This window comes from Hirundo rustica, chromosome 5 (assembly GCF_015227805.2).
Source record: "Hirundo rustica isolate bHirRus1 chromosome 5, bHirRus1.pri.v3, whole genome shotgun sequence".
NCBI lineage: Eukaryota > Metazoa > Chordata > Aves > Passeriformes > Hirundinidae > Hirundo > Hirundo rustica.
Genome location: NC_053454.1, coordinates 73,225,077 through 73,248,011, shown reverse-complemented (window position 1 = coordinate 73,248,011; position 22,935 = coordinate 73,225,077). Strand labels below are relative to the sequence as shown.

Here is a 22,935-nt window from a genome sequence, read left to right as displayed (position 1 = left end):
TCTAATAAGTGCAGACCTCAGCACGACACACCAACCTCTCTTCCGGCTCGGATTTTAAGCGGAACGTGTTAACCAGTAAAAGGAAACAACCAGCCTTTCCGTACATTTCAAAGAACTGAACATACTGGTACAGTAGATTCAGTACAGTCAGAAAGAGAGTGGTGGCTTGTGCCAAGAAAATACCACTAAACAGTCCTATTTATCGTGATGTTCACAACACTCAAAGAGGACACAACCCGGGGGATGACTGAATAAATACGTATTGAAGAGGAATTAATGAAAAAAGTTCACAAGAAGCCTCATTAATAAATGAAGACAATTTATTACTTCAAGTGTTAATGGTAAAAAAAATTCAGCACAGCTGTTGCATTTAAAAAAGTGAAACTACAATTAAGTACTATGTTCTAGTTCAATAAACAGATGAACCCAATGTTCTTTAAAACAGTTAAGCATTATACAGTACATCTTATGAAGACCCGTAAATTAAAGAACTACTTCTTAAATTTAGAGATTAAAAAAATTCTGCATTCACAGCTTTAGCTTCTTTTTTCTCCCCCGCCCATCAGGAGTGCCATCCATTTTGCGCTTCTGTGCCTGCAAGGTAAGATTTGATAGTAAGCTGTTGTCATACAGAAAGGTTGTCAGCAAGCAATGTGTTTCAAAACAAAGCAGGTGGAGAAGATTGAACCCTGGCAGCTTTAAAATGTGATAAAACTGCAAATGTGGCATATTGTGAATATGCGCATCTTTGCTGTCGTGTTTCATTCCCCAAATCTGGAGAAGCATGATTTCACACAAGTGAAAAGTGTCTAAAAGCAAGTAAGGATGTTTTAAGGCTTCCTATTATGAAAAGGTACTTTTAAATACCCATTTAAATGTTCTGTGAACAAGTCTAAGAAACTTAATAAACCATCACTATTAACCTTACTGATTTCTGCACATCTGTCAAGTAAGTTGTGCCTGTAAGTTTTTGCTATGACAGCTCTAGGCAACAACCTGAACAAACGGAGCTAAGAAAATGGGTAAGGGTGATTATTTTATTTACAGAAGAGGCCTGCATATTAGCAATTTCAATTCAGTCACCAAAGAGAGCTGTCAAGCATTTGTGCTGTTTTCCCAAATCTGTCTCCAGAGGCCCATTTGTAAGTAATCTGTGAATGATTTAGCAGATTATATAAATCAAAATGCCAGATACATCCCTGGTGTACTTACCAGGGTAAATCACCAACCCAGTGATCCAGAACATAACAAGTTTATCTCCTCTAAAGCATCTGAGCTACACTTAAGAACCTTTTATCCTTTATCTGACATCCTCAACTGTACTAGCTGAACACCGACATGAACTTTAGGCAGCTTTTAACACTGCACTCCAAGTTGTTGGTTTGTCCTAAACACTTGGAAAAATGCTGTTTTCAAGTGAACTTTTTCCCAGAAATGCCTTAGAAATCTTACCGAAGATGGTTTTGGTCCACGTTTCTTCTTTTCTGCCTTTTCCTTTTCTTCCAGTTCCATGTTTTCTCTTTCAATGAGAGTGATTAAAGTGTTACACCTCCTTTGCAGCTCCTGCATTACACAACATATTCGATCAGTACCTTAGGCAGCCACTTACAATGTAAGAATCCTCTTAGAATATTAAAAATGCTGGTGAGTAGGTAAGTGTGTCGCTGGATCTTGTCAGAGGAACAGAGAATGAAACGTTTCGTGATGCTTACTTACTGGCTAGCTTCACAGGAATGGATTTGATTGCAGATGTTGGCTTTGTAAAACACATTTGTATTGAACTCAAATTGGAAAAGGGTACCTCAGAACTTTGAACTTCTCCTCCCATTTGCCATGTCTGCATCTGACACCCGTACAGTTGTTGGAAAGTTATGAAAAGGTAAAGCCTTGTTCCATGCACCTACCTCAGTATTTCAACAGCAATTTAATTAATTTAATTTAATATTGTGAGAGGCATTCATGAACAAAAAGGAGCAATATATATGTATATATATATACCATTGCAGTTCTGGACTTGAGAAACCAGTCAAATCTGAATTGCGGCGAGTTTCGGATACATTGTCTTAATTCGTCATAGACATTTTCTTTATCAAATCCTAGTTTGTGAAGCATACAGATTAGGAAGCGATCCTCCTCTTCAGTGTAATTCTTCCCTTTATTAGTACCATAGGATATTCTTAGCTGGTGGAAAGGGGCTTTATATCTCCCAATCTGAACAAAACAAATAAGACCACATAAAGCTAAGAAATAGGTCAGAATTAGCATGGAAGTCTTTTTTATGAAAGCAGTAAATCACACAAAAACAGAAAACTCGATCTTTAAGGATCTCCCATGCTAAGTCATCACAAGGACAGGACAGTAGCTTCAGGACAGTGCATTTATCAAACCGTCTAAACTGGCAAATTCTGGTTTAGACCACTGACAGCTTGGTAATCTTTTGACTAATGGCAGACTTTGACAACATTTGAAAACAGGCAAGACCGATCAGGATTCAAATGGCAACAATCCTTTTTAACACAAACCCCGAGGAACTGGTAAAATCAGAGTAAAAGGTACATGAGAGTTAGCACGTGGTTCGGCTGCATTCTGGTTTATCGAGTCTGACACTTCTTCCCTACAAAAGAACTAACTCAGCAAACCCGAAGTGGGGAGAAGATTCTGGTAAAACGTCTTAATTACCTACAAATCCCTTCACTACCAAATACTGTTTGGTGAAACACAGACAGGAACAAAAGCCTCCTCTGCTGGGTACGTCTGTCTTTTTAAGCACTCTGAACAGGCATCGCTCATCTCTAATTCCCTCTGTCTCCCGCTATCTCTACCTTCTCTCTCCCTTTCTCTCCCGCATCTCTCTCTCTCTGTTTCTCTCCAGCCCTCTCTCTCCCATTTTCAGTTCCACGTGTCTAGGAGGAGCTGTGCTCCTCCCCAAAGCCTGTACTTTGTGGAGTTTGTGTGCTGTGATACAGCCAAGGGTTACAAACGCCAGGGCAGGCCGCGGCTATGGCTGCCATCGCAGCGCTTCTGTGGGATGGAAAAGCCACAGGAGGAAACTGCTGAGTGTTATGCAGAGAGGCCAATGTCACGCCCAAGATGTCTTCATGCACCAGCAGCACCGGCCAGACAGGGGTCCTGCATCTGCCCTCACTGGCACCAGGAAACAAAGCAGGAAAGCGAGCAAACTCACCTTTGTATCAAGAGCCTTTTTTATGCTGATTCGTCTCTGAATTCTGGCTTCTCCTCTTTCGATCTGAGCCATGATCTTCTCTATGTCCTGGAGTTCATTGCATCTCTCCCAGAACACAGCTAAGAAAAGAACAACCGGTTAGTTTCTTACCATGCATCGTGAAAGTCAGAGGTTTAACCTTAAAGAAGGATGTTAGCTGTTCCTTCCTTTTACCAGAGCTTACTGCTGTGTAACAACAGACATGCCTTTAGCTGGTAAGGAACCCTCCCCTCCAGCTACCACGGGCTTCAGTGTTACGAGGGCTATTTTGAAGAGGGCAGATACAGGAGTCTTCAGTTTAAATGAGGCGCAATACAGGCCAGAAAGATTTTTGTGTCCCAGTCTCCTCATGGGAAAAAATGCTTCTTCAAATGGAAACTGATGTAACAGAATACAGTTTTATCAAGAGAATCAGGAGGGCAACTGAGTGCCTGAAAACAAGTACGCTCCTAGAAGACAATCAGGTGTTTAAATAAGCGGTTTTTTAGAAGAATTTTTCACATTTTCAACCTGCTCTATACCTTTAGAAATTTAGTACCAGGACCCTGTAGCTACACTACGGTGCAAGAAAGTTCTGAGATGTGAGATGTAGGTGGCCAAGTGGACTCGGGTTACAAAAACCAGTGGTCACTGTATGTTCAGTCCTGATGTATTTACTGTGCTCTGCTCCCGAGGAGGAGGTACAGGTTAACTTCTGGTTAGTGGATACAAGGAAAAGGGAAATCTCTCCAGCTAAGCAGTATTTCTCAGCACTTCCTTTTGCAAAAATTAACGAGAACCGAGGACAGTGCTACCCAGTTAGATTCAGGATATAGTGAAGTGGCCCAGCAGGAGTTTACACGGGCATTTTGGTACAGCCTTAATTACGCAGGCGCTAACGATGGTAAAAGTAAAAGCCAGACCAGCAGATCCAAAATCCATCAGTATAATTCTACCCTGAAAATCTTAAACAGCAGTATAAGAGATTCCCAGCAGTAAGATGTTACCATGTTCACAGGCAGCTCAAACAAGGCAAGCAGAGTTAGAGCTGAGTACAGAATTACGTTACCCGAGTACTCAATGACTTCCTCTGGGGTTTTCCCTTCGACTTCCCGTGCTATATTTTCAATGTCATCACGGCCCCACTTCTCATTGGCTTTGATGAACTGGTTGAAATCTCTCTTATTCCAGTTAGTGAAGCCCTGTACAGCAATCAAGAGGAAACATTGCACAGAGGTTCAGGATTTGCCCATCTCCAAATCTGATTCAACAGGTTTCTTTAGATTGCCTGTAACACTTCCATCATTCCATAGTTTCTCTGCAGTTTAATCTAGTAGAAGGAGTGTTTTTATACTGCAGTCACTGTAGTCTCTCCATTTAAATACTGCATAGTGACTAGCACTAGTTCTTTAGTTACCTAGTAATTTCTGCTAAATTTTCAGCTGATAAATTAATCCCTCCACCTAATAGTCTCTGCGTGGGATTGCTTCTCAAGAAAATAAATTGCTCAAGAGGAGGAGTGTCTATAATGGCTTTTGTTTTGTCAAAAAGGCCCCCAAGTGGCTCACAGACACCCTCAGCCATTGCACCTGCTCCCTCTCCCTCAGAAGGACTGAAGCTATCTCGTGATGATGACACTCAGCAGGGACACGAGTAGCACTGCTGGTTACGAGCCACAGTAGGTGCATTTCGTATTAGCATGTAACTTTTACAAGTAGTGGGAAGTAGCAAGTTCTGCCAGCCACGTTGTGATTTAGCCACAGCTTACTGGAACTGTACTGATTCCTGACCTCTGTGATTCTGGTGTCTCCACAGTGAGCTGTTCCAGCTCATTACTACGCAAGCAAGAAATCCTGTCCTGAAATTCTGATCCCCTGCCAAAATGCAACGTGTAAATACAATATCCAAATAAGGCATACCAGGCATTCACCTGCTGTAAATTAGTTAAATATACACGCTTCCTAATTATGCACCTATTCAGCTCACACCCTCTTTTAGAGAGGGGCACTGTCCACTACCAGATGTGGTTTAGGAAAACTGGCCCTTCAGACTCCAAGATTGACTTCCATGTGGGTGTGAAACTGAGGCAGAAGATGTGCATTAAATAAGGTGGAATGCAGCACACCCAGCTCTGCAGCCATTCTGCAAGGTCCCAGGGAAAGACATCCAGTCTACAGTCAATGCCAGACTAGGATTCAGAGGAATGCAAGGGCACTAACCTGGTGCACGTTCCTCAAAGAGATCCTGTGACACAGGCCTATGACAAACCTAATGCTAGAAACTCTTTTCAGTCAGAACCAAAATCTGCAGATGTGTTACCTACGGCACGTGCCGATCAGTGACCAAGAAATGTTCCCAAAACGCTGTGAAACACAAAACAAGCTTCAGCTCGTTTCAGTCTCACTGAACACCCAACAGTACCTGGGTTAGAAGTTTCTCTTTTTCTTCTAGTTCTTCATCATTAAGAGGTTCAGCCTCGTCAATCTTAAGCTGCTCTTCTTTTTGTGCTTGGGCTGCATTTGGGAGATCAGGATTCCGAGGTACCTGAAAGGTTTTGCACTTTGTAAAACCGAATTAACTTTTCACAGATAATTGCTAATTGTCACCTTTCTGTTAATATAACCTAACAGTTTCTTCAGCTGAACATGATTTTATCCCATTTAAATTATTGTGAAAGGCTGGAAAAGTGCATATTGTCCTGCTGTTGCATTAATCTGTTCCACTGTGGGAATTTAGAGAATCACACAGAAGGGACTAGACCTTTAAGATCACCTCTTTTCCAACGCCCTGCCATGGGCAGGGACAGCTTCCACTCAGACAAGGCTGCTCAAAGCCTTGTCCAACCTGGCCTTGAACGCTTCCAGGGATGGGACATCCACAGCTTCTCTGGGCAAACGATGCCAGTGCCTCACCACGCTCACAGTGAAGAATTCCTTCCCAATATCTGACCTAAACCTGCCCTCTGTCAGTTTAAAGCTATTCCCTTGTAAAAAGTCCCTCTCCAGCTTTCCTGTAAGCCCCCTCTGGGTACTGAAAGGCTGCACTCAGGTTTGTCCCAGAGCCTTTTCTTCGACTGAACAACCCCAACTCTCAGCCCCTCTGGTCAAGGAAATCCTTCAGTTACCTTGTAACCAATTGTTTTCCTGTAGTAGAGAATTTCTTTTTCCAACAGTTCAAACAGGCGAGGAGGAAAGAACTGGAAGTCCTGTACATTTGGCTGTTTTGGAGGCCGTGGAGCCTGAAACACAAAGTTTGCATCTGGTTCCCTTTCACATCCAGAATCTGCTTCCATGTAAGAACTGATTGAAGTTTATGGTCAAACAAAAAGCTTTACCATGGCAAGACTGCACTGTCTTAACTTGGAAAAAAGAAAAAGTCACGCCACGCAAGAGACACCAACCACCACAAAGAGTACTAGAAGTAAAAGACCAGTGTGAGGAGGGGAAGAGAGGCCTTGGGGGGAGGAGGTGGCTGGGGAAAACGTCACGTGTGTTTAAAGCATCGGTCTTCCACAGGAAAGTTTACAACTGCTAAAATAAGAACCAGAAAAAACTTGATCTTACCCTCCTAACATCTTACAAGTTTCATACTGTTCTTACTTTTTTCTCACAGAAATTTGTCTCAAGCCCTTTGGAAATTTTTTCTAAATTTAAATTGTCTCTCCACTTTATAAAAGTGAACAGAGCAGTTCTTATGTCTAAAGAGCTATTTGTTGCTTACAGCTTTAGCCATTTACCATATTTATTTACGTAACTATATGTTTATTTACATAAACAAACAATTAAATAATAAACAATTTCTTTTGATTAGTCGACTCACCTTGGGTGCTTTTGGTTCACTGACTCGAAGAGCCTCTCTGAAGTAAGCATCCACAGCATAATTAGCTTTTCTTTCTCTCTTAGGTGGTTCAATCCACTCTGTAAATGCCAACTACAAAAAACAAAACCCACCACCCCCCCCCCCGTAAAAAAAATTAAGTCTTGCAAGATCAACAGACCAGCTACAAGTTTTATATAAAATCAGATCTACATCTACTTCATTGTAAGCGTTAAAAGTGTTTTTATTTAAACTATTATCATAGATGACACTGTATTTTACCCAACACCTCTTAAAGTAAGTATGATTAAAACATGCAATTTTAGTGCACTCCTCCAAAAGAAACTTAAATCATTACCTTCTGTTTTTCTCTGTAGTCTTCCCCTTCAAAATTATACACGCTAGATTCAGTATCCATAGTAAAATTCCTAAGGGAGCTTTCACCCATCTTTGAAAGTTTTTCGTTCATTTCCGCAGTCTTGCACGGGGGACACAGAAAAGAACAGCAGCCATTTGGATGGTTCATTACTTAACATCTCATTCCCACACAGAACGGGAGCCATTTTGGAAGGCACGTCATTATTAAACACCTCATTCCCAGAAAGGAGCCACTCTGAAAGGCACTTCATTTTAAAACATCCCATTGCCAGAAAGAAGGAACTTGACTATAAAACATCTTACCGACAGCATCAGAAAAAACAAACGCATCGAAAACCCGCCACAGCAGAACCCCTTTTCTCTCCAGCTCGGAACCAAGTTACCATCCAGAGACTCACTATCTTGCCATCACATTTAAATCTACACTCCCCCTTTTCAAACCTTCTCACCTTCTTTGCCCCTCTCTCCAAAATGTGATCAATATCTTCATCTGTAATCTCACTGTCCTTGGAGGCAAACACGTGCGTCGCTCCGTGTCTGATCATCTGCAGCATTTCATCCTTTCCAAGTTTATTCAGGTTTTGATCCACCAATCTTCCTAAAGATAAAAATGCTCAAGGATAGCAATTCACTAAAGAGTTTCTGTTACGGAAGAAGCAACGCGGGATTTTCCTCCCCCTTACATTTCCACATACAAGCTCGATACTGCTGATTCCAAGCAAGTCCACCGAGGTTCCCTTACTTTTCTCTATCTATTAGAAAAAGGAAAGGCATCCATTTCCCAAGTCTAAAGGAGAAGCTGAGGGCTTTAGAAAACCAAATCTGACTATATGCATTTTTATGCACATATCACTAGGGAGGTAGGCAGAAAGTTAGTGGGGAAATGCCTGCTCCTACAATAAAGCAGATTTTCAAGTGGACGAGGCCTTTGTACCCTCTCTTCAGAGCTCCGCCGAGGAAAAATCAACATTCCCTCTGGTTCTCACTGGCTGATTCCACCGTGGTTGACAAGGGGAGAAGGGGGGAAGGCATCCCTGAGGTACTTGCCTTGCTGGATGACTATGGAATCCAGGCGGAGTTTCATTTCCGCACGCTCCACTATCCTTTCCTCCACGGTATTGTCTGTAATAAACCTGAACACTCGGACAGTCTTGGTCTGGCCAATTCTGTGGGCTCGGTCCTGCCCAAAACAGGAACAAAAAATTCAGCACCTGCCTCCCAGCAGGACTACCTCATCAGGCTTCAGATTTTCATTATTTCCAGCATACAAACTTACAGAACAGAGCAGCATAGGTTACCTAAATGTTTAGCTATCCATGGCTACCCAAGGTATTACATTTTCAGCTACACTGCAAGTTTTGGGTTGGCTTTTTTTCACTAACATCAACAATGAGTCCGTCTCTATGTGTCACAGCTGAAAAACAGCAGGTTTTGGGTTTTTTGTTAAATCACACAGAGGAGAAGACTTGGATGCTTCTGACCATATGCAACCTTCTGTAAAATCAAAGCATGAAGAAATCATCTCTGTGCCGACCAAAAGCTGCCCTTCTCAAAATCCTTTGGAAGCTCCATGAATACTTCAATAAAAATACAATACCCTGCCTCTCCTGACTAGCAAAACATGAACCACTGTGAGAATCGGTATTCTCAGCATACGCCGCTAGTGGTAGCTGGTACTGCCTCACTTGAGCTTCTAGACACCACTTCCATCACTCATTTGAGGTATTTTTTGCTGGAGTACTTGAGACCCTACAGGTTAACTGAAATAATTAAAGAGATTTACAAGATTTGTCACTGAAAGGCCTCATTTGTAAAAAACAAACCAAACCAAATCACAGGCAGTTCTTAAATAGCTTTGTTTTCTTAGGTGCTCACTAATGTCCTTGACATCTATCCAGGATAGAGATGCATGCAAGTCTACTTTAAAAAAACCCTAAAGATAGTTGCTAAATTGATGTTCTTCCATTACCATTACCATAAAAGCAATTTTCAAAAAGTTTAATTCAACTTTTCTCTATCTAATTTTCAAGATCTCAGGAATAACAGCGCAAACACATTCACCTCCACTCCCCACAACAGTAAAGCCTTAAAGCTTCATAGATTTGCAATTAGCAACCTAGATTTATTTCGTTTTTACTTCATCAAGGAGGCTATTTTCATTAAATACTAAGAGATGTAACATAATCCCAGCATTTCCCACTGCATGAAACACTATATAACCAAAATGTGACTAAGGACTAATGGCTCCACACAGTGCAATCTGCACTTCAACTGAAAATTTGCCTTACAAATCCTGCTCCTGTGCTAAAATGGGAAACTACCAATTTATTTTGAAAGTACTCACTTCTAGCAAAGTTCTGTAAGCAAAAGAAAAACAAAAATTTCCATCTGGAATCTTACCATAGCCTGGAGGTCTACTTGTGGATTCCAGTCTGAATCATAAAGAATTACAACATCAGCAGTAGCCAGATTGATCCCAAGACCTCCTGCTCGAGTACTCAACATGAACACAAATTTTGAGCTGTCAGGATCGTTGAATGCATTAATGGAAGCCTAAATAAACCAAGAGAATGTATCAGTTAAACAAATTGTTTTACAAGTAGTATTTTTACATAAATACGATCCTTAAAATTGTAAATACCTGTCGTTCATTGTGAGGCGTTTGTCCATCCAGTCTGCAATATTCATAATTCCTCCACATACAGTAATCTTCCAAGATATCCAGGACTCTTGTCATCTGACTGAAGATTAGAACCCTTGAGCCTGTTTGGGTAGAAAGGTTTTTTATGCTTTCACCAGAACATAAGATTTAACAAACTCTGCAAGTCTGCACTACCAGAAAAGGAAGGAGGGCAATTCCATGCACTAAGAAGAAAAGTGGTTGGAATTTCAGATCCCCAACTACAATGCAGGGCTGCGGCTGTCACAGCACGTCCATGCCACGGGACACGTTTGTCTTACTCTGATATGTCACTGTCTAATTAATGGCTGCCTTTCCCCTTTGCTTTCGTGTTGTACTCCTTAAGAAAAAGTTCCCAGACACAGCAGAGTAAGGTGGTAACACAAATATAAAAACATCATCAAGTATAAAGAATAAAATTTTGAAGTATTTGTCTGTTTTGGATTTAAGATCTCTATAAACAACGTGGATTACTCTTAAAGACTTGTCAGTTTACTTACCTGCCAAGGACAACATTAAAAAAAAAAGTAAATGTTCAGTACTTTATGCATACACACTCAGCCATTTCAGTCTACTGGAGAAATTGAAGTAAAACACATATATAACAAAGTATCTATTTCCTTTTGTCCTTTGGACTCAAGGGTTAATACTGAACTCTCTTGTTTAAGATGATAATTTGATTTGAGATCAGGCCAGAATTAACTACACCACCTTATCAATAAAACTGATAACAGAAAGAAAACAAGGTCAAAAAAAGCACAGTAACCACTGAATTGTCCGGTTTTCAGTCTTGAGTTAAATGGCCACAGCTGCCTTGATGGTACCTAGATACAAAGTACAGGTTACTTTTACACTACAGAAGGCTGAGGTTTGGATGTGGTTTTGGTCCCCACTCACAAACTTACCTCCAACTCCTTTAGCAGAGTTACTACAGTAACCACATTCAAAAAAACAGTGAGTTAAAAATCGATTCCAGTGTCAAAAACTCTGTGGCAAGTGAGTTTTTACAGTAATCCATTTCAAAGCTTTGTTTTGTACTATCAAATAACTTTAAAACAACTCAAGAGTTCCCCCCGCGCCTGAGTTTTTACAGAATACACTGAAAGACCTCAGGTGCTGCTCAAAATTACACCCAGCAAGAAAGACCAACATTTCACAGGAGATTTGACTTTAAGCCTGCATGAGGACTCTGAATCTGAAATGGTCCTTCATGGTGAATCAAAGGTGTGGCTAAAATACTACACCATTATGTCTCAAATAGCTAATAAGACAAAGAAAGAAAACCTAAAGCCCTGATGTTTCTGTGGTCTCAACTCGGCTGGGATAAAAAATGGGGGGGGGGAATCAAAACCCTTCAGCACAAAAAGCCAAAATGGACTGTTGAACCAAGCTGGTACCATACTAGAAAAAATAATCCTGGCTGAAGTCTGCTGGTTTTTGCTCAGAATACACAGAAACAGCACTGAAACAAAAAAACTCTCCAAACCCCAGAAAGGAGACGCATACCTTGTTCTTTCAACTTCGGCAGCAATTTGTCCAGAACTACCATTTTGCCACTGTTGGTGACCAAATGCATGTCTGTTGTGTAAGGTGGGCCAGGCTCTGCTCCATCAAAGAGGTAAGGGTGATTGCAGCATTTCCTCAGCTGCATCAGGATGTTCAAGAGTCTCATCTTGTCCAGCTTCCCAGCCGAGTTCAGGATATCTATATCCTTCATCAGGATTCGGGTATACCTGCAGCAAAGACAGGGAAAAACCTTCTGTTCACTCTAAAATGAACTTGGTCCCTCTTTAAGCAACAAATATTGTCAAAAGCTCACCCCACCCTTCATTTTGTCAGGTAAATCTCCCTGACACGCGTGGCTCTGTCACAGCAGCGTCACAGAGAAGTAGCTATAAATGAGGAGCACCGCAGAGAGAATAAATGGAGTTCCACACAACCTTGGAGTCACAGACAGCGCATTCCTTCTGAGAGTTAACCCCAGCCCGGCCAAGCACTTGCATTAATTACCATTCTCGCTGCATTTTGCTGAGCCCCACGTAGATTTTAACTTCCTTCTTCGGAGGCAAGCTCTTCTCCACGTCGGCCTTGATGCGACGGAGAAGGAACGGTCGCAGCACCTGGAAGAGGTTCATCATTAAATGCATTTTGGAAACTGAAACACCAATCAGGTCAAGGGACAACACTCAGAGCAGATATGCTCTACCACAGATTCCAGACCTATTATCAGACGATCTGAAAAAGCAACCTCTATGGAGAGATTCTTTGCTAGACACGGGATACGCATGTGCTTTCTTTGAAAGACTCAAAGATTAGGTGAAAATCATCTTTCATACGGTTCTGTGTCCTTTGACTTAACTTTGCTTGACTAAAAATTTGTGGAACAGTCTCTCCTATCCTAGAAGCCTATCATAAAGAAGAATTGTTTAAGATTTAAGTTTACCCAGGCTTAGGTGAACGTAACCCTCGTACACAAGGCAGAAGGACTCACCATATGAAGGCGCTCCACCAGTTTTTGATCCCCTAGGCAGTTGTTGGTATCAAACCACGAGTCAAAATCCTGTATCAACAAAATCGTCCGTTTATAAGAGGCATCACAATGGTGAACAAACACAACTCTTCTATAGCCAGGAAGTAAAAGAACAAATTACCCTATTTGGCCTGTTTTAAGAAAAGCTCTGTAACACAAACCTTTCTAACTCAATCTATCACTTGTCAGTAACTGACACCCCTAGCTGTATGTATCCAGGTCTACTTTCATATCTGGCAAACCAGCAAAATTAATTTGATTAGCAGAAATGAAGACTTACTTCAGCTGAGTTAAAGACATCAGGCAAAAGGAAGTTGAGAAGTGCCCAGAGTTCATGTAAATTGTTTTGAAGCGGGGTTCCAGTTAATAGCAGCCGGTTGGTAGTCTTGAATTCCCTCACAATTTCTGATAACTGAAGGACATTGAGACATCAGCAAATATCAAACATCACCGGTCCCCACGCCACCACCTAATAAGCCACACCGATCTCCTTTTCAGTGTAAAATAAATTACCTTCGATTTTTCATTTTTAATCCTGTGGGCCTCATCTATAACAAGGTATCTCCAGTTGAACTTTTTGAATACTGACTTCTCTTTAATAAGCATTTCGTATGATGTTACGCAGACATCCCATTCTCCGGGCAACAACACATCTCTCACAAAGGCAGCCTAGATAACAAAGGTGACAGCTAATTACTGGGGCTTTGTCAAATTTAAAGCAAAAAGAACACAGTGGCACTGTTACGGTTCTCCTGTTTTAAGTCTCACGAGGGCAGCGTCCTGCCTTCCTAAAAGGAGACTGCAAATCTTTGAACAAGAAATCATGAACATAAGGCCATGATGAAGCAACAGCTGGGCAACACACACATGAATTCTAAGCTGGTCCTAGCCCAGGCAGGCAGCGCTGTGAGTCTTACACCACTACAGATGCAAGTAACACCCTTCGCAGGGAAGGAAAGGGAAAGGACGGCCACATCACAGGCTGGATTTACAGGGGAACGGCCAGGGAGTCACCAGCTCCACACTCACCCGCTGGTCTTTGTCACCGATCAAACAAACCGCCCGCAGCGTGGGAACCCATCTCTTGAATTCATTCATCCAGTTCTGCAGAGTGGACTTGGGAACTAACACCATGTGAGGTCCAGGAATGTTTCTGTAGTGCTTCATGTAGCCGAGAAGGGAAATTGTTTGCAGCGTCTTCCCAAGACCCTGTAAGACACATTGATGTGTCAGCTAAAAGAAAACCCCTCAGAAAACACCTCTGAGAAAAGACAAGAGTGAGCTCCGAGTACAGCATGGAAGGCACAGCGGCCTGAGCAGATGGGGGGGAGACAAAAAGGGTATCCAAGCCTCGGTTAGGAAAAGCCTGCAGGGCTTCCCGCATTTCATTAAAACAAAATAGCAAGAGCATCATTTTGAAACCTTGGATTATGAAGTCAGAATTTTGCCTCAGCCTTCAAGTAAGACAACTTGTTGAAAGTACACGGAAACCTTATTTCCTAAAGCTTTATTTTGCAGACTACGGTGTACTCAGGTTATTTAGAGATCAAACTTTCCAAACTGGACTTGGGTATTCCCTTAAATTTGAAATAAAGTGAATAAATTAAGAACCCTTAGGTTTTTAAAATTTATTCAATTAATTAAGCATTAATATTAATAACACAGTCACCATAATATTATATATTATCAGTATTATATTATTAATGCTTTATAATTGTAAATATGCTCTTAGTTAATTTTTAAAAGGAGGCTTCCACAGGCCAGAAATGACATCATTTCTTGTGAGGAGCGAGCCAAACAAGTGTAAAAACCTGCATATGTCAAAGAAGAACACAAATACTGAGCGTCTGGTAAAACAAGGTATCCGCAACATATAATTTTAACTAAAAACAAACTGAGGAAGAACTGAAAAACCAGATCATTCCTATACTTTAAGTAACACAAAAATATGATTCAAATGCATGGGAATTAAAAACCCCAACAAGCAACAGCACAAGTGAGTTTTGGTTCTAAAATCTGAGTCTTTGTTTTCAAAATAACCGAAATCCACCAGGTACAAGATGTGGAAAAATGTTTATAGGCTGTGTGAAATGCATTAATAACTTCAAAATGATTAAAACCTAAGAAGAAAGAAAAATAATAATAATAATATTTAATATCTTTAACACAAAATGGATTTTGGAATACCACAAATCCAAGGAATCAAAGTTTCTAAGGTGTTTTCCTTAAAACAACCCTGCTCCACTTCACCAAAAACCATGCTCTATTCCTAGGCACATTATCCTTAAGAAAATCCTTTATGTATTTACAAATGAAGCATGTTACAAAACAGCAATTTAAACTCATTTGTCTCTAACTTATCTTCAAGTTTTATTACGGAGATATTACAAGATACCGGAAATGCAATACACTGAAAGTAATTAGATTTTAGATTTTTGTTTCTTCTTTTCTACTCCTTATGAAAAAGAGATACAACTTAAATTATTAAGGGGACAAAAACACCTGCCTTTCAAACTACTACAATTTCTTCTGCATTCATCCCTATTAAATTAGGGGACTTTAAACACACTAGAAAAATAAGACTGCCAAACTATATATTGCATTTTGTGTTACTAAAACTCCCATTCAGATACACACTGCAGCACTACGATGGCATTGTGCTCTTGAGTGCTCCTAAACACGGGCTCTGTGCCTACCATTTCATCTGCCAGGATGCCATTGATGCCATTTTCATACAGAGAAATGAGCCAGTTCAGTCCTCGGATCTGGTAATCACGCAGCTTTCCCCACTTCACATCTGAAAGACATCAAAGAATGGACTAAAAGGTACACAAAAACTTAGGAAAGAGTTTCACCACCTGTTGGCTGCTAATTGACAGTGATTACCAAAGCTACAGAAAAAAATCAAGTAATAAATTCCTGTAATATATTCAAGGAAAATGCAGAGTGGAGACAGCAACACGGTAATTTTGTTTCTGCAAGCTGCTGCAACAGCTTTGTTTTCTACAAGAACCCAAAGCTAAATCTATCACCACCGTCCAAATCAGAACACAGTTAAATATTAAAACAACAGAATACTGAATTCCATTAAGTGAACTGGAAGCTGTTAGGTGCTTTAAATTGTATCAGAATTTAGGTTACATATGCAAAAATGATAAGGTGAGAGACTTAAAAACTCTTTCCTATTAACTGAAATATAGCAACTGGATTTCTAAGGGACAAGCCTCACTGGAGCATCTTTCCAGCCTGAATGAAAACAAGCAGTTCCTCAATAATACATTTTCTACCATTAGATTGGTGATGGTTTTTTTTCCTCCCTCTCCTGTCCCACCGAGTTACTTCACTATCCTTAGAGGGTGTGCAAATCAAGTCTATTTTAAACATTTCGAAGAAAAAGAACAGGGGGAAAAAAAAAAAAAAAGGAAGGAAACATACACGAGGGAGATTCTTCGAATCGAGTGCAGACATTTGTTGTCTTGGAGCTTTCTGTTAACAGCTCCTCGTCCTCTTCCTGCTCTGTTCTACGGTGCCGATAGCTGGAAAAGTCCCAGAAAGTACAAAGTTTGTGGAGAAACTGAGAGAACATCAAGCTGCTGCGAAATAAAATCTAACGTATATTATTATATATGCTGCAATACAGACATTTCTAGCAAGGTTCTTCACTAGAATTCATGTTCAGCAGGCTCAAGTATCAGCCCAAAGTGACTGGAAAGGGATTCAAGGCCTTTAACTACAAGACAGGGAACAACACTGCATTGAAGTTCTGGCTGCATCTGCCAAACACTGCAGCCACACAAGCTGCAATGAAGGCAATCCAAATTTCTAGGCTTATAATTTTCAAGCTGCCTGCAAGGTGTTGCACAGCGATGTGCTCTATGAGCTCTTACAATTTAGAGCCACGACTGCCTTGCTTTTCTGCCCCTGCTTTTCTTCATGCTGGAAAGCTTTAACATCAACACAAATCTCTTGCAATTCCTTCAATTCTTAAGCAATCCTCAACTTACAGGTGGGCAGCTGAAAAAAAAGGCACACACTGCCTAAGAACAAAAGCTCAGCAAGTTCAACTTCCACTTTTTTAAAGTACAATAAAATCTTCATTATAGTGCAAGTTGTGCCTATGTGCCATCACTCACTCGCCAGCTGACAGTAAATTCTGTTTCTCGTCCTTCTTTATTCGTGGACGTCCAGGTTTCATTTTTAAAGGTGAAGTTGGAGTTTTCTGAGCAGCAGGCTGAATGAAATGAGCAAAGAGCTCAGTCTGCTTCAACAGATACTCAAATCTGTTTGCTCTGTCTGTTTGCTGGTGACAAGGGAAAATTAAATGGAACAAGTGTGAGACATTCTGGTATGTATTCATTCAAAAGAAAAAGCAAACAAACACTTTTTAAATATAGATTTGCATTGCTTTATACACATCACTACCAAAGAAAAGATGAGTAACATCAATATACTCGCTGCTGACAGATTCAATACTCTTTTTTGGGGCCAAGGCTCATCTCCGCTACGCAGCAAGATCAAAGCTGCGAGACAGACCCGTGCCAAGCCTAAAATCTGACTCTGGCACAAAGATTGCACAAGTCTCACCAGATAAGGCCAGAGTCCCCTTAACAACTTTCTCCTATCAAAAGGGATAGTCCCACTCCTGGAAATTTCCCCCTGCCCATCACGCACAGGATTCTTCAGTGCGCTAATTCATCTCTCACCACACTGGCACCAGCTGCTCCCTCCTGCACCGGTGACCTGCCCGCTCAGCCAGATGCAGCGCCTTGCTGGGCCGTCAGATAGGCAACAGAGCTGGCAGCAAAGGGGGCACTGAGCGCAGAGCAGCTCAAAGCCCCGGGTCAGAACATCTGCTTCAGCAGCAGAGACCTTAGATATGCTCAGCCTCACTCATCAGGCTGCCCCCCTTTGATAGGAGTTGCTGCCTCTACTGCGCAAGAAAGATTACAGCAGACAATGTTGGTATCTGAGAGGTTCAGCTTCTTGAGACAGGTTCCATTTGGAATCAGCACACCTTGCCAAGGCCGCCAGAACTCTGAACAGACAAACAAGCCCAGACCAGCTCCAAGGCTGACAGTAACCACTCTGACATTCTGCCAGCTGCCACGGCATAGCCTGGTATTTAGCAACTGGCAGCACAGCTACGGGAAGTCAGTTTTCTTCGTAAAAAGGAACATATGTTCCAGGCTTCTGCAAGAGCAATGGCAGCTCTGTCAGCGTTCTCCTTAGAGTGAGTAGATCCTGAACTATGGAAGAGACAGGAAGGCAAAGCGCTAGAGAACAGAGATACCACAAAAGAGATCTCAATGTGCCACAGAGGACTCAGACTCACTCTAAGGGGATTTTAAGCTTGAATGACACAGCCGCAATCCACATCCACTAAATTTTTCATGGGTTTTGTTTGTTTACTTTTTAAGAGTTTCTGAGGTTTAACCTAGGTGAGATCTCGCTACCATCCAAACTGCTGACCCTTAGTTTAAAGTTCTTTTTTTTACTGGTTGTACAAATGGGAAGTAGAAGAGATGCAGACTGCATTGCAGAAGGTTCCCCATCCTAAAATTTTAGTGAGGAATCTTCCGCAACTTTTGGCCCTGCACACACATTCCCACACTTGCTTTCACTGCTCTTGAGGATGTTAAGGGACTAACAAACATTATCTGTGTCTTTTAGACAGGACACAGAAAAGAACAGGCTGTACTCTGCAACCCTGAGCTAAACCTACATCAACAGAGACGCTCTTGCCATTTTCTTTTTCAGTGCATCTCTAAAACACAGTTGCCCTTGTTATTGTGTCTGTCTAGAAACTAAAGGAGACAATTCCAAGTTCACTTCCTTCAGCGTGCCAGAAAGTAGCACAAAGAAATATGCAGAAGATGACGGGGTTATTTTCAGTGGCAAGAAGAAATAACACAGGAAGCAGCAAATTACAAGAATCAGTTTCACTTTCCTATGAAGACATTCCACATGGAGTCACAGACACTGAAATTACAAACAGGAATAAAGGCAATCAGGGAGCAACTGAGAAAGAAACGGCAACGAGATGGTGAGGAATGGGCGACTCCATCTCTTACATCATAAGAACGATGAGAAAATATAAAATAAGGAAAATAGCACGTTTTCTCCTTTCTAACCTGTGAAGCACAGAATCACCACCCATCTTCAAAATCCCGAGGACTCTAATTAAAGCTTCACAAAGAGATTCCTGGAGAATCTTTCCATTTCTGACTGAGAAGTCGAACGCTCAACTCTTTGTAATCCCCCCTTGCCTACAGGATGGACTGCTCTACAGGTAACTTAAAAATGCTGGAAAGGAGAACGGTCCAAGGAGCGCTCTTCTGGATATTTTTTGTTTCAATTTACTTAAATATTTTTTAATACCTACACAAATCTTTCTAAATCCAGTTAAGACAGTTCAAACAAGCAAACAGAAAATTCAAATCTATTTGAAATAAGTGCTTAAGTACTGAATAGCTGTACACGGTCCCAAATATTACATACCATTTTCTCTTCATACGTAGGATCTGTTTCCTGGATTTCTTTTTGTTTCGCCAGAGATGCATCATCAAAAGACTCCTGAGATGAAAAAGAATTAAAAAGGGCTATTTCCAGAAAAGGGAAGATACCCATGTAAAGCTTGTTTCACCTTGTATCAAAGCAGCAAAAGCTGGCTGCGGCACCTGATGTGGACAGCTAGGAGTCAGCTGTTATTTCCTACACAATTACCTGCAGATGGATCAAAGATCCCTGCCACGGGCTGAGGGACAGAGCCGGGTCTCTAATCCGATTTAGCTCCATCATTAAAGCATCACATCAACGTGAATGAGGGAGACAGCTGTGCTCCAGCGGATCAGTGTGCCACTTCTGGGGTGCTGAGCCACCCCCTCCTGAAGCGGCCCCTGCGGCGGGCGGTGAAAGCACCAGCTCCAGGCCTGCAGCGAGGGCACCTTCAAGGTTTTTGCCAGATTACCCCCATCCCTCATCACTCTGTATCAAAGGAACAAAGCTAAACAAGAATCCAGACTGCAGTCCTGAAAGCTGAGGAGGAATTTAGGAAACTGTACTTTTCTTCTGCACAGTTTGCTAAATCAAATGATGTTTATCAGCCATGGTGCTACTAACAACAGAAAAACCAGCTGGCTGGGAGAGGGCAGTCCTCCCTCATCCCCCTCCTGCCAAATCCTTAACGTACTGCCTTCAATTACTCTTTGGGATCAGGGCTCTTTTATCCTCGTCTCTTCTGTCATTAGGTTAACTCTTTCCGCATCATCTCCCATACGCATTTTTATCCTCTGGCGTTGGAACTAAAAGCACTGAGATGATCCTTCCCTGATCAACAATGCTAAGGTTAACGTACAAATACGTTAACAGAACTACAAAAATAACTCTCGAAAGGGTGAGAAAATGCAACAAATGAGATCCTTTCAAGTGTTTATTAACCACCTGTTTAACTGAGCCAAGTACAAATGGAGCTAAATTCAATCTTTACTGGTCAATACACAACAAAGGAACAGGAAAAGTAAGAAACAAATGAAACAAAGGCTGGCAAGAAACAGGATGTTTGTCACTGGGTATTTCCTCACAAGCCTCTGGCAGGTGAGGCATGTGGAAACAGAAAAATCCTAACACAAACGTTTAATTCGCTAGTCAAAATATAAAGAACTGAGAGTAAGAAGTTAAGGCTAAAGCTCTTCTGAAGTCATAACCAAATCCTCTTACTCATCCCTCACTGGACTGAGGCAGCATGCAGCAAGCACAGGCCGAGGAGCGTTGGAACTTCTGCTCGCAATTCCCCTTTCTCCCGAAACGCCTAACCTGGAGCAGCACGGCCATCCGAGCTCGTCATCTGCTGCACAGATGACAAACCCCTGCAACTTATCTGGAGACCAGGGAAAGCAGTCCTTCCGATGCTCACGACTCCCAGGCATTCCAACTCAAACTTCACTGTGTGCCGGGAAATCCCTTCCCAAGGTAAAAAAGGAACGCGCTCGGCAGCACAGAGAGCCCTCGCACACGGGTGCTCGAGAGCACGCGTTTCTCAGCCTCCACACGCTGAACTCCAGCCCGGAGTTGCCCTATTTCTGCAGGTTCGAGCAAGATTTATTTCCCACAGTGCTTTGGCTACTCGCTCATCCGAAAAACATGGCATTTGCAAATATATTTAGATCAAGTAGGTTGGAGAGCCCAGCGTGACTCAGAGCACAAAACACCCAGCGCTGAAAGCAGGACCGACCAGTTTCCTGCTACCATTAAAGAAACAATGCTGCGATAGAATTAGCATCTCCAGGCAATCGCTTCCAACCCCTTGAAATTTCTGGAATATATGCACCTGTTGCCAAAACAACCCCTCCAACAACCCTCACACCGTCTTCCGCCCCCCCGCCCCCCAAAAGAGAAAGAAAAAAAGTTTTGAAACACTTCAGCAGACAATCATCCCTCGTGCTTTTTAGAGGCCGGGCTGGCTGGCCGCTGGAGCAGGAAGCGCAAAGCTGGGCAGGGTCTCGGGGACGCAGGAGCAGAGGGAGAGGCTGCGGGGGCTCCCGGGCTCCCGCCGCCCCGTTCAGAGAACAAGCAAGCGGCGTGCCCCGGCCGCAGCGCCTCCTTCCCCGCGTCCCGGCGGCAGGAAGAGCGCGGCTCCCGGGCCCCCTGCGCGCCGCGGAGGGATGGGACCCCCCCGCCCCAGCCAGCCCCACCGCGCCGGGCCGCGCTCCCGGCGGGAGGGAGGGCAGAAGGGAGAGGGCGGCGGGGCCGGAGCGCGGCCCGGCTTTGCCAGGTGCGGCCCCGCGGCCACTCCTCCATTGTCTCCCGCGGCCCCACGAGGCCCGGGGTGTCCCACCTGCCGCCGGGGGAGCGGGGGGGGGCTCCGCCGGGCCAAGCCCGCTCACCTCCATCTTGATGTCACCCCCGGCCAGGCCGGCGGCGCACGGCGGCCCCGTCCCCGCGGCCCTCGCCGGCGTCGGCGCCCGGCGGCAGCGGCGGCGCGGGCGGCTCGTCCGGCCGTGGCGGCGGCGGCGGCTGCCCGGCGGACATGATCCCCGCCGGGAGGGAAACGGCGCTCCGCCGAGGCTCGGGCCGGCGTCCGGCGGGCTGCGCGCCGCGGGCGGGGGCGGGCGGCGGCCGGGATCCCGGCGGAGGAAGAGGAGGAGGCGGCGGCGGCGGCGGCCTGCGGCTCCCGGAGCGCGGCCGGCGGAGGGAGCGAGGCCCGGCCCGGCCCGTCCCGGCGGGAGCCGCCAACCAGCGCGCGAGCCGCGCCGCGAGCCCGCGCTCGCGAGACTTCCCCCCTCGCGCGGCGGGGACGGCGGGGAGCCAGCGGCGCGCGCCGCCGCCGGTGGGGGCGCTGCGGGGCCCGCGCGCTGCCGCGAGCGCCGGCACGGGGCGCTCCGGGATCCGCCGGGATCCCCCCGGGATCCGCCCCGAGCCTGAGGGGGCCCCGAGGCCCGGCGGGGAGCGGAGCTCGACCTCTAACTGCGGCCTCCTCACCTCCCGGCGACTTAGGGCCGTACAGGAGAGAGCAGGTCGAGTCTGGGCGGGCGTCAGGTTTCATGCCCTGCGTCAGATCGCAGCGCGTTCCGAGTTGGAAGGGACCCACAGGGATCATCGAGTCCAACTCCCGGCCCTGCACAGGACGTCCCCAAGAGTCCCACCCTGTGCCTGACAGCATTGTCCAAGCGCTTCTTGAGCTCGCTGCTGTGACCGTTTCCCTGAGGAGCCTGTGCCCAGCCTCCCTCTGGGGGAAGGATTTCTTTCCCGACATCCAACCTAAACTTCCCCAACACAACTTCCGGCCGTTCCCTCGGGGTCCCGTCGCAGTCACCGCAGAGAAGAGGCACCGCTCCGTGCCTGCCGTGAGCTCTCCCCTCAGTCTCTACAGGCTGAACAGACCCAGTGCCCGCAGTCGCTCCTCGTACGGCTTCCCCTCACGGCCCTTCACCATCGTCACAGCGCTCCGGGAAGGGCTCGGGAATCACCCGAGGAGGTGAAGCCACGCTCTGGCCGCAGCCCCAGGTGGGAGCAGCAGGGGTGTGTGTTTACAGCAGGTGACAGCAGTGTGCTGTACGGGAAGAGGCTGATGTGGCAGCTTCAGGTTGCTGCACGGGTTCCTCGTCTCTCCGTGAGTTCTGGGGAGAGGGACTCGAACAGTCACCAAAAGCGTGTCACAGAGCCAGCCCCGCAAGTCCCCTGCTCTCACTTGCCCGGGCTGATGGAGCCAGGCGCAGTTCGCAGGTACGGAAGGACAGGTGTGTAACCACCCCAATACAACAACACAGTGTCCGTCTGCTCCCACTTGCGGCATCGCGGGCTGCAGCCCCCTGCTTTGGGATGGGATGGAGC

At 44.4% G+C, this 22,935-nt stretch overlaps 1 protein-coding gene across 1 annotated transcript; it reads right to left on the bottom strand.

Annotated features, from left to right (window-relative positions):
- Positions 1-302: 302 nt before the first annotated feature.
- Positions 303-21,633, bottom strand: SMARCA5 (SWI/SNF related, matrix associated, actin dependent regulator of chromatin, subfamily a, member 5). The gene is given in 25 exon segments (XM_058420631.1): positions 303-594; positions 1,453-1,563; positions 1,999-2,211; positions 3,185-3,303; positions 4,272-4,404; positions 5,624-5,746; positions 6,327-6,440; positions 7,022-7,132; positions 7,377-7,496; positions 7,846-7,990; positions 8,440-8,576; positions 9,797-9,949; positions 10,038-10,159; positions 11,583-11,809; positions 12,087-12,196; positions 12,568-12,636; positions 12,887-13,018; positions 13,120-13,275; positions 13,636-13,815; positions 15,303-15,403; positions 16,042-16,142; positions 16,740-16,906; positions 19,105-19,179; positions 21,489-21,548; positions 21,550-21,633. Coding segments are annotated over 25 exon segments (3,129 nt in total). The 3' UTR covers positions 303-528.
- Between the last annotated feature and the right edge of the window lie 1,302 nt (positions 21,634-22,935).